This window comes from Phaethon lepturus, unplaced genomic scaffold, assembly GCF_000687285.1.
Source record: "Phaethon lepturus isolate BGI_N335 unplaced genomic scaffold, ASM68728v1 scaffold10431, whole genome shotgun sequence".
Lineage (NCBI taxonomy): Eukaryota > Metazoa > Chordata > Aves > Phaethontiformes > Phaethontidae > Phaethon > Phaethon lepturus.
Genome location: NW_010516960.1, coordinates 66,974 through 81,905, shown reverse-complemented (window position 1 = coordinate 81,905; position 14,932 = coordinate 66,974). Strand labels below are relative to the sequence as shown.

General features: G+C 37.8%; 1 protein-coding gene across 1 annotated transcript in view; it reads left to right on the top strand.

The window, feature by feature from the left end:
- The first annotated feature begins 1,966 nt into the window (after nucleotides 1–1,966).
- LYRM4 (LYR motif containing 4) overlaps nucleotides 1,967–14,932 on the top strand; it is a 71,270-nt gene continuing 58,304 nt past the window's right edge. The window contains exons 1-2 of the mRNA XM_010296229.1: nucleotides 1,967–2,007; nucleotides 2,279–2,399. Of these exons, the coding sequence (XP_010294531.1) occupies nucleotides 1,967–2,007; nucleotides 2,279–2,399 (162 nt within the window). The remainder of the gene's footprint in view (nucleotides 2,008–2,278; nucleotides 2,400–14,932) is intronic.

The following is a 14,932-nucleotide window of genomic DNA, read 5'->3' as shown; positions in this document are numbered from 1 at the left end:
TTGGCGAAATGTTCCCCTGGCACCTCTCAATGGGGAAGAAAGGGTGTTTTACAGTCATTACAGTATTACAGTACTGGGTTTGAGCTTTGAGTTCAGCTCATCCTCACTTTAAATGATATATTGAATCTAAATGTAACCTTAGTAAAGAGTAGTACCAGGATATAGAGCTAGTGTTTGAAGTGTATTTTGAGAATATGGGGATGTGTTGATTTAGTTGTAGAAACAAGTTTGTGTTCAAGCCTTTGCAAAATAACTTCATTTGGGTGTTAATGTTCATAAAGGTTTAAAGAAACGGTAAAAGGAAAAAACAGTGCAACTTTCTGACTATAGTTAAAAACTTGGTCTAATGATGTTTTCTAGGTACATATCTTTTCTTTCTCAACAACTGTTGGGTGTAATGAGAGGAAGAAAGAGAAAATGGAACAATTAATGCACCATATGTACAAAACAAAAAACAGTCTGTAGGGGTTACACTGAACAAGAATTTGTTTTAGTCCCATCTATCTTTTTTATGTAGATAACATTTACTCATTTGTATTGCATTTTGAAAGACTTGTACCCAGTAATGGATACTTGCTGGTTGTTTTTTCTTCTTTTAAGCTAAAAAAATAATGTATATATATAAGGTCTTTCTATCTTTTGGAAACCCTTCCTTTCTTGCAGAAAATATATGTTTCTGTATGGTTTAACCCTACATATGTATATGAGGTGATTTGAAATTCATCCATTATCAAGCAACAAAATTACACTACATCTTAATGATTTGGAGATGTTTCCTTTCTAGAAGAAGTAAGCAGCTTCCCCTTAAAATCTTGCTAGGACAGCAGCTGCAAAGGAGAATGAGCTTCCATATTTAATACGTTCTATTATCTTCACACATACAAACACACACTCACTCACTCACTCACCCCAGTGTCACATTATAGGTGAACAGGCCCTAATTAAAAGCGCGCACCATCTGCCGGTGTGTGGCAGCAGGGTGGCACTCCATAACCATCTCGATTCCTGTGATTGAAATGTTTTATTTATGAGCTCAAAAAGAAAATATGCTGCTTGGCTGGTGGAGGCTGCATTAGGAGCTGGGTAGCACCATCTAATGGTACGGAGTGCCGCTGGCTGTTCATCTTCCCTCTTCTTCCTCTGCCCTCCTCAGTCTCCTCCCCCAATATTTTTATTTTTCAACATCGTCTTTGGAGTTTTTTTATGATTGTATTTCAGACAATTTTGTCTCATGTCTCACTTTTATACAAGATTGAAAATATTTGTAGAAATATTACGCTATTTGTGGTGTTTGCAGCAGCCTTTTTTCCCTTTATGTGCCGCACATAAGGTTTTACTTTCTGTGGTAAAAATGATGCTGATTTGATGTGGTGGTATACAAGTGGGTGTTATCCAAGATAGCTGACCAGGATCAGTTTCCTGGCATTTACTGGCATTACACGTCCCAAGTGCACGTGTAACGAAAGTATCTACTGCTCAGTCTGAAAATTTTATTTTAATGTTGAAATTGGCCCTATTTTTTATTGAGAAGTACACTACAGACTGCATAAAGGTTCTTTACTGGGTTGAAAAGAAAGGGGAGAGATTCAGAGAGGGCTGCAGCTTTGGACCTTCCTCTCTGAAAGCAGAGATCATAACCTCTTCTTATTTGCAGAGATCACATCCCGTTATTGCTTCGTAGCAGGGAAATGGATGAGGAGGTGTTGGACTGAGGGGTGAAATATGCTTTGTCAGGAGAGGAAGGGGTGACAGGGAAGGAGCCCTTTTTGTTATGGTTGGTCCATCAGTCTATCTTTGTTCACTGCTAGATTACAAAGTCAGAACTAGTAATAAGATATAATGTATTTAGTTATTAGCTCAGTGACCTTTAGAGTATGCAGAATAAGAATAGTGGCGCGGATTCAAAATTATTTGGGGGGTCATTTTTTGGTTCTTAGGCTTTTTGTTATGTTCTTGAGCAGTATCCATGCCGGGCATCCAACAGTGTGTTTATAGCAACAACAAGCAGTAAGACTGCACTGATATGTGAAATATGCAGTTTTTCTACAATAACCTCCAGTAAAAACACTTTTTTTCATTAAAGAATCTGGTTACTGTTTCAACTCAGGCAAGACAAGACCCTGAATAAAAAGATATATGTATAAAACTGGGCAAAATATGTGTGTCTCTGTGTGTGTATGTGTATTGATTTTTAAAAAGCAGCATGTTTTAAGAATGTTGCAATGTCATGAACTGTGGCACATCTATGACTACACACCTTCTTATTGTTTGTGTTTAGAATGTATGCCATCAGAAGGATAAGAGATGCCTTCAGAGAAAACAAGAATATAAAGGATTCTGAAAAAATAGAAGAACTAGTCAATAAAGCCAAAGCAAACCTAGAGATTATTCATCGACAGGTATGTTTATTTCTCTCATTTTATCTAAGAGTTGTACACTCCTCAGTTAACTGTCTTATGTCACTACAGATGGAAAAAATACACCCTTGCTCAAAACATCTCCGGATGAACAGTGGTTTTTGTATGTCTGAGTTTGAGAGGGTGGGAAAGATCTATTTATCCATGGGGGTTGCAGTAGGGGATTTAGGGATGTTTCTTCCATGCTGTTGAAAGTGTATGTGCTCTTCCATTACCTTTTCTGCTGTTTTACTATCTCTTCACTCTGCTGTTTTGTTCTGCTCAGATTTTCCTTTCGATCTGTTTCCTCTAGCTCTTGTGTATTAGATTTCTTTCCTCACGCTTTCCTCCTTGCATCATAGATTTAGAAGAGGGGCTGGGACACTCACTCCAAATAGTCTTGCCTTTTGTGTTTGTTTTTCTTCACCTCCAGATACAGTGTTAGAACAGTAGCAGAACAAGAAAATCCTGAAGTGAATTAAGTAAATGCTGGCTACATGTCCAAGCAGGCTGATAGATTTTTTTCTTTGGAAAAAGTTGAGTCACTGGCAATATTTTTCTCTGACCTTGTCTGAGTAGCATTTATAGCATCTCTGTTCCTTCCACTGGGTACCATATTATTTAGGCATGAATTACACTTTGTTGAACTTTAGATACTTTATTACTTCTCATATATACCCGCTGTCTACCTACAGTGACAACTGGAAATTTGAAGAAAGCAAGCTTCTACCACCTGAACTCTCTAAGGGCACTCACAACGCTTAAGCTGTCCCTCCTTGCAAAATCTGCACTTACTGACACTGGTCAGAGCTCAATAGTACTTTTAATAAATATCGAATGAATATGTGTACCTGTTCCTCCATGGTCTGTTTTAACATAAATCTTTTAACAACCAGCAGGTCAGTTAGTTGGATTCTTATTTCAGTAGGAAGCTGAGCCATTTGATTTGGCAATTAAGTATGAATATTTTGGTGCAAGCTAAATTATTTCTTTGGAATTTCTACTCCCAGGAGCAGGTGTTGTTTTGTGCTACCATAGCTTTGCTATCTTTTTTTAACCCAAACACTGCTATTTTTGTGTTTTAGAACTGTTTCTCAAAGAAGCAATTTGGATTGGATTGATTCAATGCATTTATATTTAAATGTTGGGGTGTTTTTTCTCGTATCTGTAGGTGATGAGTAACATTTTCAGCTCTTTTTGAGGTTTTATCTTGGAGAGCCTTGATACCCAATATTCTCCAGGGAAGTATTAGAGGCTGGAGAAGACAATGAAGGAGGGGGTGTCACAGGAGAAGAGTCAGACATCACTCAGGCAGATCTGAGATAGTAGTTAGTTTTTTGAGTTCTAATCAGTAAATTTAGGTATGTAAAATATGTAACAGATGGATTGGGGGTCAATACGCTGCTATTTACTACACTTAAAGTTACTATGGCTTACAAAGGTTATCGCTTAAGCTTACTGTACGTATCTTAAATGTTACATGGATGCAAAAAATGTCACTTACCAACCAATCAATGTTTGGTGTCAGGTAAGGGATCCCCCATCCTCGAGGGTTAAGCTTGAGAGGTGCCCCTACTCAAGGGGAGATCGCCGCCACGCAGCCAGCTGCTATGGAGGGAGAGCTCAACGGACCCTGATGGCTGCAGATACTTAGAGCGTAAAGTGGTTGATTTGTAGTCAGATTTTCTGCGGTGTTAATGCAGTTTCAGCCACTTATCAACCCAGTCTCCAGCCACACTGGGTTTTTTGGGGGTTGGTGCTAAGTTCTCAGTGATAGTCTCACACAATAGGATTAATTTCGGTTAGGTCTACTTGCTGAGCATCTGCCTGGACCAAAGTTCAGTTAGCTGAAACAGGAGGAGTGCATCTGTCACAGGCGGTGGCAAAAGTGATGAAGACACGAATGTGCATGGTCAAATTCTGCCACTTACAGAATTCTGCATCAAAGAAATAACAAGCTGTGGATGTGGGATCTCCCATAGTAAAATGCTACAGAAAATCTTTTCTAGATTGTGGCGGAGATAAATTCCTGTCAGCATGTCAGAACATCCTCTGTGATGGCTGTAAGTAAGAATGTAAACCTTATGTCTTTGATAATTAGTGAGGCTACCACAGTAGCAGTTTTGCCATGAAATGTATGACTGAAGTGGACTAAATTTATTTTTGTTTTAAAATGTCTTAATGAGGACCTACTTGGCACAACTCTTACAGCAAATACTTCCTTTTCAGAAAAGAGTTCAATTTCAAGGTATCAAAGTACTTGAAATAGGTGGGAAACATTGTTCCTGCTTTATAGTTATGTATCTGCAATGCTGAAAAGAGGACACTGATTTCTAGTACCTTAGTGTTCAGGGTACCCTGACTTGGTATGGGTAGGATTTGGCTCTCACTGGTTTTATGAGCCTAAATAATAAAAGGCAGTTCTAATTCAGATGGTGGGTAAGTCTTGCTAAAGCACAAGCTTTCCACCTTTTCTTTTGACAAAGCATGGTTCTACTGCTGGTTCTACTGCCTCATCTGAGCCATAACAGCTCTGGGACAGATTTCAAAATAAAACTCCTCTCTCCTGTCTGAGTCCTGTGAATGCACAGATTACCTTGTTACTATAGTCCCTGAAAAAAGAGCATTTCTCTAAAACAGACTCTTGACAGGGCGGACTCTTTTCCTTCTAAGGTGTGGGTCTTGCACCTTTTATGAAGTTTCATTTTAGCCTAAAGATTGTCCCTCAGCATCAGATAGGTCTTCTAGCTGCCTTGGAAAAAGTAGGAAGAGCAGGCAGGTTTGGTTAATCTCTCACTAGTATACCCACTCACTGTCCTTTGTAAAGGAGTCGTCAGCCTTAAGGACATTTTACATTCATTGGTTGCTAGTGAATGTTTTGATCATACATAAACATATACATGTTCCTGTACGTAACAATTATCTCTAACAAGCCTGTATGTGAACAAAAGCCAACTGTTTCATGTACTGGTCTGTATTTTGCACTGTTAAAAATGTTGTGCATTTAATTCATCACTCAAGAAAATGACAGCAATAAAAGCTTAGACAAGACTTGTTATTTTCTCTTAGCATGGATTCTGCTGTTTTCATTAAACCAGCAGAACCATTTTAATCTGCTACCTTTTCTTTTTCCATTTTGCTACCTTGTAGTAATGGCAAAGAAATTTTATAAGAAATCTTTCTTGACTCAAGATTGAGAGAAGTCATTGAGAGCCACATTTTGCTCTACCACGTAATACATAAATCTTGCTTTAAAATGTTTTATATGTAGAGTGTGAATTTTTCATCTGGGAAGATGTTCAGAAGCAAAAAGGGCATGTAGGGTTTTAGTTCCCTGGAATAGCTTTGCTTGAATTTCCAGAATATGAAAATCTCTCCATGTATGTTTTAGTTTTGCAAACATGGAAAACTAGTATTTAATACAAATATCTTAAATATATTATAATCAAACTGTTGTCAAGCAAACAACATTAAGTCGTTAAGTACCTATCTTTCTGTTACGCGTTTGTTACTTGGAGGGTGACTTTGTCACTGGGACCTACCAGAATAACGCAGAATGTCCTCAGTTATTGCCAAACCTGCAGGGTTTTGCTTGTTTGTTGTTTCAAATCTCTGCTATTTAAGGGGTTTGGCCCACATGCAAAACCAATCTGCTAAAGCTGAAGTAGTTTTAAGTTGGATCACATTTTGGTATCATTCCATGTAAGAATTTCAGGAAAAATATACTTGAAAAGTAAGGAATATTAAAGAGTCTAACATAACTTCCCGTTTTTAACAGTGCTAAAACTTACATTGAAGCATCTCTTATATGTCGCAATGGAACTTTTTAAACAGAAAATAATCTGATAAAAGAAAATTAGTTTATCAAGATTATTTTTTGACATATGTGTTCCTGCAAGACTTGATGTTTGGGTAATAAAGATTTTTTTTTTTTACTGAGTCATTCCCTCCCCCCACCCCACCCCCCAAAAAAATGTTTTTCTAAAAAATTGAGAACTGTTGTTCGTTGCAGAATTTCTATTATGTTTTCATCTCACTTGCAACCGTAAAGCAAGAGATAAGTATTGGAAAAACAGCAATGCTGTCTAAAAGTAAGCTTTTCATCAGGACTATTAAAAACCTTAGCATCCAAATTCATATTAATATTTACTTGCTGTCAAATTTAATCATGCTCTGTGGAAAAAATTCATTCTTGCTCCCTGTTTAATTGAAGATCGAAGTAATGAAGTCATCTGACATTATTAAGACTTTATATTTAAAACTAACCAAGCATAATATAAAGCGATTTTATTTTTAAATGCAGGAGCAGTGAAGCAAGCATGAGATCTAGCATACATTTTTTTGCTAAGTTTGGGTTTTATTATGATGTAGCGCATCTTAGTATTGCTGACTTTTTCATAGTGTGTCAATAGAAATTAAATAATGACCCGCTTTGCTTACAATTTGTTGTTACTCTAAAATCAAATTTAAATTCACTTTACATTCTAATTTATGGTTTAGTCATCAAAGTGACCATTGAAGTGTAAGGTTCATAAATAACTATTTGAATCAGCCTAGTGGGAAATGTGAAATAGTGACAGATTACTGTCATTTTGTTCATGTCAGTCACTGTACAATTTGCGTGAATGTTGTAAAAGTAGCTCTATAAAGCTGAAAAGCATGGAGGAATATTAATCTCTGCCTTAGTCCTCCTCTGCTTGTTATTGGTTTCAATTTAAAAATAGTCTGGCTAAAGGAACAACTCTGATGCTTTTCTCAACACTGTTTGTGAAGCTTTTTTTTGTGTGTTTACTGTGTAAACAGCACAGTATGTGGTGTCTTCCCTGTAAAGAAGGGCATTGTGAGAAATGCATTGTCACAAGGAAGTTTGAAATAGAAAGTTTTAAAACATTCTGAAGCTAAATCTTGAGGTCCTTTGAGGATTATCCTAACAGCCATTCCCCAGCTATGCTAGTATGACTTCATGTGTGAGTTTCTGTCGCTATTGGAATATGTTAGCGGTAGGAGAATTTGCCCTGAAATGTTACTGCTGTCGCTAAGATTCAAGATTTATAGAAGCCACTTTGAAGATAGGATAATACTGAGTGTTTTGAAGTATTCACTGTTTTTCTTTGTGGCATGCTAGATCTCAAGTTTTGAACTAAACATATATAATTAATTTCAAAAGCTATATTAGACCTGTGTGCTCTGATTAAATCCCACTTTTAATTTATAGGGCATCTCATTCTTACGTATTTCTTCACTGTACTTTCTCCTCAGTTTTAGATTGTAGCTGGAAACTACCAGTCATCTTGTTGTCCAGCTAAGAAGTATTGTTTGGTTTTCCTGGCAGCTCTGAATGCTTTAGTATCAGTTGTACTGTTCTTGACATCACACAACTACAGTACTCTTCAGTAAAACAGTTTTGTTATTTCACAGCCTTTGTTTGTCCCTTTAAATAATCCAAACTGATGAGAATCATGGTTTGCACAAACCTTTAGCAGGGAGACAGATGCACTGTGAGTGGTTAGACTGTCAGGATGTGTGGACCTGCTTCCTTTACAGCTGGCTGGTCATCAGCATTTTCTAAGGGAACAGATGACCTTTTATTTTCTTTTGAGTTTGAGTTGTTCTTCCTCAGGCTTGACCTCTCTTACTGTTCCCTTCAGATGTGTAGAAGAATGAAGGAACGTGGTTTTGAAGTATGAGAACTCTATTAAAAAGGTTCCACTGATAATGATAAATATTGAGTACTTGCAGCATTTTTCATGTTTGCACCATCTTTGAAGTCCATTCTAATCCTTGTAATAGTCATTGGTTATAGTAACTTTAGCTCCCTTTCTTTTAATGAAATGCTTCACGACTATGCCTTGATAAAAGCCCATATCATACTTAGCATGAGATTTCAGTCTCATGTTCTTGTGTTTCTCCATACCTGCCATTTCTAGTAAAAATTATTAGTATGGTCTTGTTTTGAAATTTGTGTAAAATAAGGACAGTTGAACAGTTCTTCTGGATCTTTTTCTGTTTTAGCAAAGTTGCAAGTGCAGCTGTGTGTAGCCAAGTACTCTGCCTTCTGGACGTGGTCATTAGCAGTGTCTCATCTTAGCGGTGTCATAGCTTCAAGTAACAGTTGAATGGAAGTGGAAATAATACTGGGTGAATGTACTGATACAGCACTCATATTACTATGAACTGGTAATAATATAGCCACAGCATAAAGCGTCTTTCTGTTAACCAAAGTAGTATAAATATTAAAGCATGTTTAATAAATATTAGCAAGACAGGCATTTTCAATTATAGTTACTCTAAAAAACAAAAGGTAGAAGTACCTTTAGTTTATTGAACCTGCTTTGGATTTTATTGCTCGTCCTTTGTGACTTTATCAGCAAATACTCCCGTTATTTTCCATAGTTCAATTCTAGTAAACCTGTGACTGATTTGCATCAGTCGCAGGTAAATTAGTAAATGCCAATGTGTGTCTATTTCTGTACTGAAAGCATATTGTTGAGCATTCAGGGGACTGGTACCAGTTTACACAATTGTGAGTGACATTGGAATTGACTGGTTCAAGGAACTTCTCAACCTTCAAGAACTATTCTGCTTATCTGAAGATACCTGTGATTATACTGCAAAGCACTGTAGGCTGGATGCCCTTAGCAGGAGAAGGTTCATTATGAAAATTCTTATTAGTCATTTTAGTTTCGGGCTACAAGTCATATTTCTGTCTGAATTTTTATGAATACATAAGAAAGTTGCAAAATACTGCATAATGTATTTGATTATGTTAGCAGCAGTTTTGAAGCCAGGAGGAAAGAATAGCTGGAAGAGCTCTTTAAGCACTCAATACAGGGTGCAGCACCCACACTACTGTTCAGGGATGTATATGATACTGGCAAGTCACATTTTCCTGCTGGCAGCCAGGTATGATAGACCTCTAATATGGTGGTCTTTTACCAAGTTTGTGACTGCAAGGAAGTTTTAAAATCACAGATTAATTTACTGCTTTTCTTAAGAAGGTCCTTGAATGTTATTTAAAATTTTTTTCCAGCTTCACAATGGCAAATACCTATTTTTCTACAAAAATTTATAGACTTAACAGTTCTTAACTAAGAGAATGTCCTTGGAATTTTGCTGCTTTTTTATTAGTGTCATATATTTCTATGTAATACAGTTGCACCTAAATGTTCCAACTAGGGTAGTGCCAACATTATGCACAGAGAGAACTATTCCTATCTCTGGAGACATTTAGTTTGTCTAGACACAGGAAAGAGTTTTTCAAATGCCTCATTCACAGAAGACGAGCAGGAGGTGAATGGCATAGTCCAACAACGGACAAAGATCCTATTAAAACAGTTTTATCAAGTCACTGCATGATATCAAGTTTTTGAAGGTAATCAAGCATCTATACACTTCTATACTTGCAGTGGCATCTAGAATTTGGCAAAGGGTTGGCATGAGCCTCTTGCACTTCTCTTGCCCCTAGCCTGTTGCAATGCCGGCAGTCAGTTTTTAATTGCTTTAGCAGATCGTGAGTTCTCACTGGATCAGTTCCCTATGTGCATTTACCAAAATGATGCTAGAAGCTTGTGGCAAAGCCAAACACTGACTTTAAATCAGCTGACTTTGGTTTTTAGAAGGCATTGGGGGGATTTTTCTGTCGATTTTTATTTTTAAAATTCCAAAGTTCTTCGGGGTGATATTTTTAGATGCTTTTATTTTCCACGAGGTCATTTAGATCCTATTTGTTATGTTCATGTTATGTGCAATACGTAACGCAGGAAATACACATTTGTGTATTTTTTCTTTTATAACAGTAGCCTACAAGGAAGAATATGATTAAGAAAGCAACAGAAATCCTTAACATACTTTAAGTTTCATTGTTTTTTGCTTGGAAAGAAAAACAGATGCAGTTAGAGGAAGGTGTAACATAGGATGGATAATACCTGTCTTTTAGTAAACAAGAGAAAGCTTGAAATTGAAATGGGGGGCATTACATTCAGAGCTGGTTGTGTTCCAGTATGAGAGTAAATGCATTTTATGTCCAGTAAATGTCCATAAGGTTTTGAGGGTGGGAGAGAGGGAGTAGGAGCAAAGGAAAAAATGTCATAGGAGTGACTTTGAAAAAAGTTTGGGAAATTTTAACAGAATCCCAGGTGAATCAAAACTTGGCCCTTGACAGGACATGTTAGCAGTGAGGTCCAGTTTGGCCAGCCTTTTTAAATAGCTTTTTCATCTTGGCACTAGGATAGTTTTGGAGATAGGCAATATTGTAACAGATGCCAAACGCCCAGAGCTGTCGTATCAGCTTAATTTCTAGCATCTGAATGCGCAGACATTTTACCCATCTTTAGGTGGTATGGCTCTCCAGGTTACACCTGTGTGAGTCTCCAGAGTGGTGTTACTCCTTAGGCTTTCATTTAACTCTCCTGATGGAGAGCAAGATTGTATTTTCACAAGTGATTTGCTGCTGTTTTCCCTGCTGGCTAAATTACGAGTGGCAGGTTCTGCCTGCAATATTAAATACCAAAGTAGACCCTGCATTGAAAGTAACCTTTAGGCTACAAGCAAAAGCAATTCGGAGGTAGAATGAGACTTTTGTCTTTCTGATTGAAGAACCGTAGTGTAGAACGCAGCATTTGATGTATGCCGTAACCTTTTCTAAAAGGAAAAAGACTGTTGTGTGTTATCAGATGCTTTTAAAATACTTTAATGATCTGTCATAAAGAGCTGTCGTTACTTTGGTTACATGTATTAGTGGCTAATCCAGTGAGGTTGGGGCCTTATCATAAATGGTGAGTAGTTATATAATGCATCCAGAGCGCTCAGCATCTGATGTTCTGCACAGAGGAGGGCTGTCTGAAGGACAGGAGAAGGACTTACTTTCTAGTGAGTGATTTGGTGTGGCAGTATGTCACATCTGATCAAGTAAATGCTAGGTGTAAACTTCCACATGGAAAGGAGTAAGTTTCATCAGCCTGGCTGGTTAGGAGCTTCCTGAAACAGTTAGCAGCACTGATTGAACCAGCCTGTGCTGAAGCAAGCTCCAGAAGCAAGGAAAGCTCACGTTTCCAGGGAGATTTGTCCATCTGCCACTTGTCCCTTCATGCTTTCTGCTTGCCTGTGCTTGCTGTCTCAAGGGCTTCTGCCCAGTGTGTAGATGAATATGGTTCATAGGGGTAGATGTTACAACAAAACTTAAAGGGTGCCTCTTCCAAATGAGGTAACAGTAAGTGCATGTGTGTCCTGGTATAAATATAAAATATTGCCAAGAGAGGGAAGGTAGAAATAAGCGCTGGTAGTTTTGATCACAGCTCAAATGACTTCTGCTATGTTTCTAATCTGACTGCGTGATCTTGAGTTGATGTCTGCCAGTCTGGTTTGAAGTGGCGCCAGTCAAGGGAGAGTTTGAAGATTGAGTTTCTAGCATTCAAGTATATTAACCTTTCAGCAACTTTCTGTCTTTCTTGCTGTGTGGTGTCTGCTGCAGAGCAGAAATTTGTGGAGGATCTTTTTTTTTACCGAATAGGAAAAAGGTAAGTATGGCAGTTCTGTGTGTTATGAATAAGCCTTGCATGTGTATTGTGACTTACGTTCACATCAGAACATACATCTCTCCTGAGCGTCCCTTTTCAGTGGTGTTGCCATGGAGTAAACCAGTTTTTAAAAGTGCAGCTAGACCTTGAGGAAATGAAACGGATTGCTGTTTTGAGGACTTCTGAAAAAAGAGAGACAACAGTGCTGTTGTTACAACAGTGATCTCTGTTTTGATCTGCCACAGTTTGTTGGTTGTTTTTTAATCTGTTGTTGTTTTATTTCACTTTCCTCCTGGTTTTGTGCTGCTTATTGAGAGTGTCAGGTTTAATGGCACCGCACGTCAGTGGGCACACTTACATCCAGGACGAGCTTTGACAAGTTTGTCTGGTGCCTCAGATCGCCAGGACTGTGTTCTGCTGCCTTTGAACTGCAGTCTGTAATTCAGGATGACGACGTTGGTGTTGATGCCTTCACTATCCAACAAGTCACCTAGCCCTGTAGCTGTGGTACAATGGGGTTTTTTAATGACATTTTCTGCCCTCCATGCTCAGTCATCAGTCTCTCAGCATATTACACAGTTACAGTTTTTCCTTTTACAGCTAATGAAGGAAAGAGGGAGCATTTTAGCTCCTCTTTAAGCTACTTGCATTCTTTTCTGGCCTTTCAGATGGCCATGCTTCTTCCCTCAGCCCATTCAAAATACAGTATGTAAAATCATCACCTGCCACTGTAAGTCAGATGCCTTTTTTTGTGTCTTCCACAGATAGTTTGTCAAGTCTAAAGAATTTATTGTCCTCTTCATTCTCAGCATAAGGCCAGCCTGCAAAGAGCTCTTTACTCCAAGAATATGGCTTCACAAGTGCTTTTTATTTCCCCATCTTATTATCTTCATGCTGCTTCTGTTGGTTCAATCACTAAAACTCTTCATTATTCCAGTTGCAAAGGTGCCAGTTGTTTTCTTATTTTAAAATTGCTTCTCAAAATGAAACCTGTTTATAAACCCCACCAACATTAACTGTCATTTAATAAAAATATGGAAAAAACAATTACTTTAAAAAAAAAAGCCGCCTTCACAGTCCTCTCTGTCTTGTGTGTCTGCATGTATTATTATATTCTGGTCCATTGAATACCCCTGTGGCTTAGCATAGCACCAAACATGGTCTCTGTCACTAATACCATTTGACTGAATTTGCAGCCAAATAAATTCACAGTGATCTAGTTTTATTTTGACAATAAATATTGTGTGTGGCCTTCACATAAAGCTCTTTGAAACAAACAAGTTTTATCACTGACATGTTATGTTTCAATTTTATCTTTTTTGCAGTATTTTGGATTCTGTCTAGTGTCACTGTAGTAAGCTGCTTGTATCTGAGGGAAATGTGTTTGATCCATGAAGTTGTGATGAAGGTCAAGCTTTAGGGAAGAGAGTTGCTAGATTCCAATATGAGCATGTGTGATCCAGCCCTTGGAAGTTTAAGCAGGGAAAACTGTTTTCTAGACAAGAGTGTAGAGAGAAGTTTAATTAGTGTTTACGCAGTCTCCTTGGTACTGGTGCATTGCTGCTGTCTTTAGCTCAGTGCTTTCTGAGGTGAGCCTGGGGTTTTTTTGGCCATTAAAAGCTATAGCTGCAGTGCCCTTCATCTTGGTGACAGGCATTATGCCAGTACATTAATTCTGAAAGCAAGTAAAAAGAAGAAGAAAAAAGGAGCCCAAACTCTTCCAGTCACATTTAAATCACAAATTGACTGATTCCTGTTGTTACTCTCCCTGGGGTATGTCAGATGTATGCTTCCCCCCTTCGAGGTATGGACTGCCTGAATGTCCTTCCTAGACTGTTTGCTTTGCAGGAAGTGAACCATTACTAAGCAGAGTTTCGAGTTCACCTTTCTAATTTGGTCACTTGTAGAACGTACATAAATACATACTTTGAAACAAAGATCTGCTGTGTGTCCTGTAAACAAGGTCTTGTCCCTCACCAGGACAGTTATGAATGTTGCAGTGTAGTAGCAAAATAATACATTTATAGTCTTTCTCCTGTGAGCATAATTCACTTGCTGAGCAGTTGCTTCAGTAATTTTTAACTATATTTTCGTCCGAGTGTATGGTTAATGAGAGCATTATGTGACCTAATCACTTAGCCTTTTACATTAATACAGGTCTTGTTTGTATTTGTGTTGATTTTGTTGTTGACCCAATGCTTTGGTTATGCGTTGAAATGATACTTTATTTTAATGGAAAGTACTTTTTGTCTCACAGCAGTTTAATTTCTATGCACATTTGTCAGTAGTGAATACTTATTGGGGGTGATTATTCTCTAACTGCTTGTGCCAGTATACCTCTGGGAGGTTAATCAATCTTGTGCTTTTTAATTGACATCAATAATGTGTTTACATTTATCAATATTTCTTAATTGTGAAGTTATAACAGTAGAACTTCAATAATAAATCATGCCAATGGTTAACTTAATACATTAGTTTTTTAAGAGTCTCCTTAAGCAGTTTGACATGTTGTAAATTGCTTTTAAATGATTTGTATGTACGCTCATGGGGGAAGAGGAGAAAAAATTGGTATGCAAAGTTGTGCTCTAGAATAATACTTAATAACTAACCCATTGACAGTAAAATACCGTTACCACATGTATGATATGCTTTATAGGTAAAAAAAGTAAGTAAGTCTTTTCAAAGTGCTAGTTTTATTACTAATAATTTTGTGAGTATGACAGTACATGTACATTTGTTGTGCCATCCCAAGGGACTTGTCAGGGATGGGACTGTTTCCCTTCTCCCAGCTGTACAAACAAGGCAGAGGGCAGAGAGAATTACTAGTTACTACTGCTCTTTTACAGAATTAGCAGTGAGCTCTGGGAGAGCAAGGCACCCCGATTTTAACTGTGCATTTCACCACATGCCTGTCCTTAAGATATTGAGGTGGAAATGAAGGAGTCTACCTCTGTTTAAATTTAAGCATATATTTAAAGACTTCGGTGCATAGGGAACTAAATTATTTGCCTAGGTTCCCAA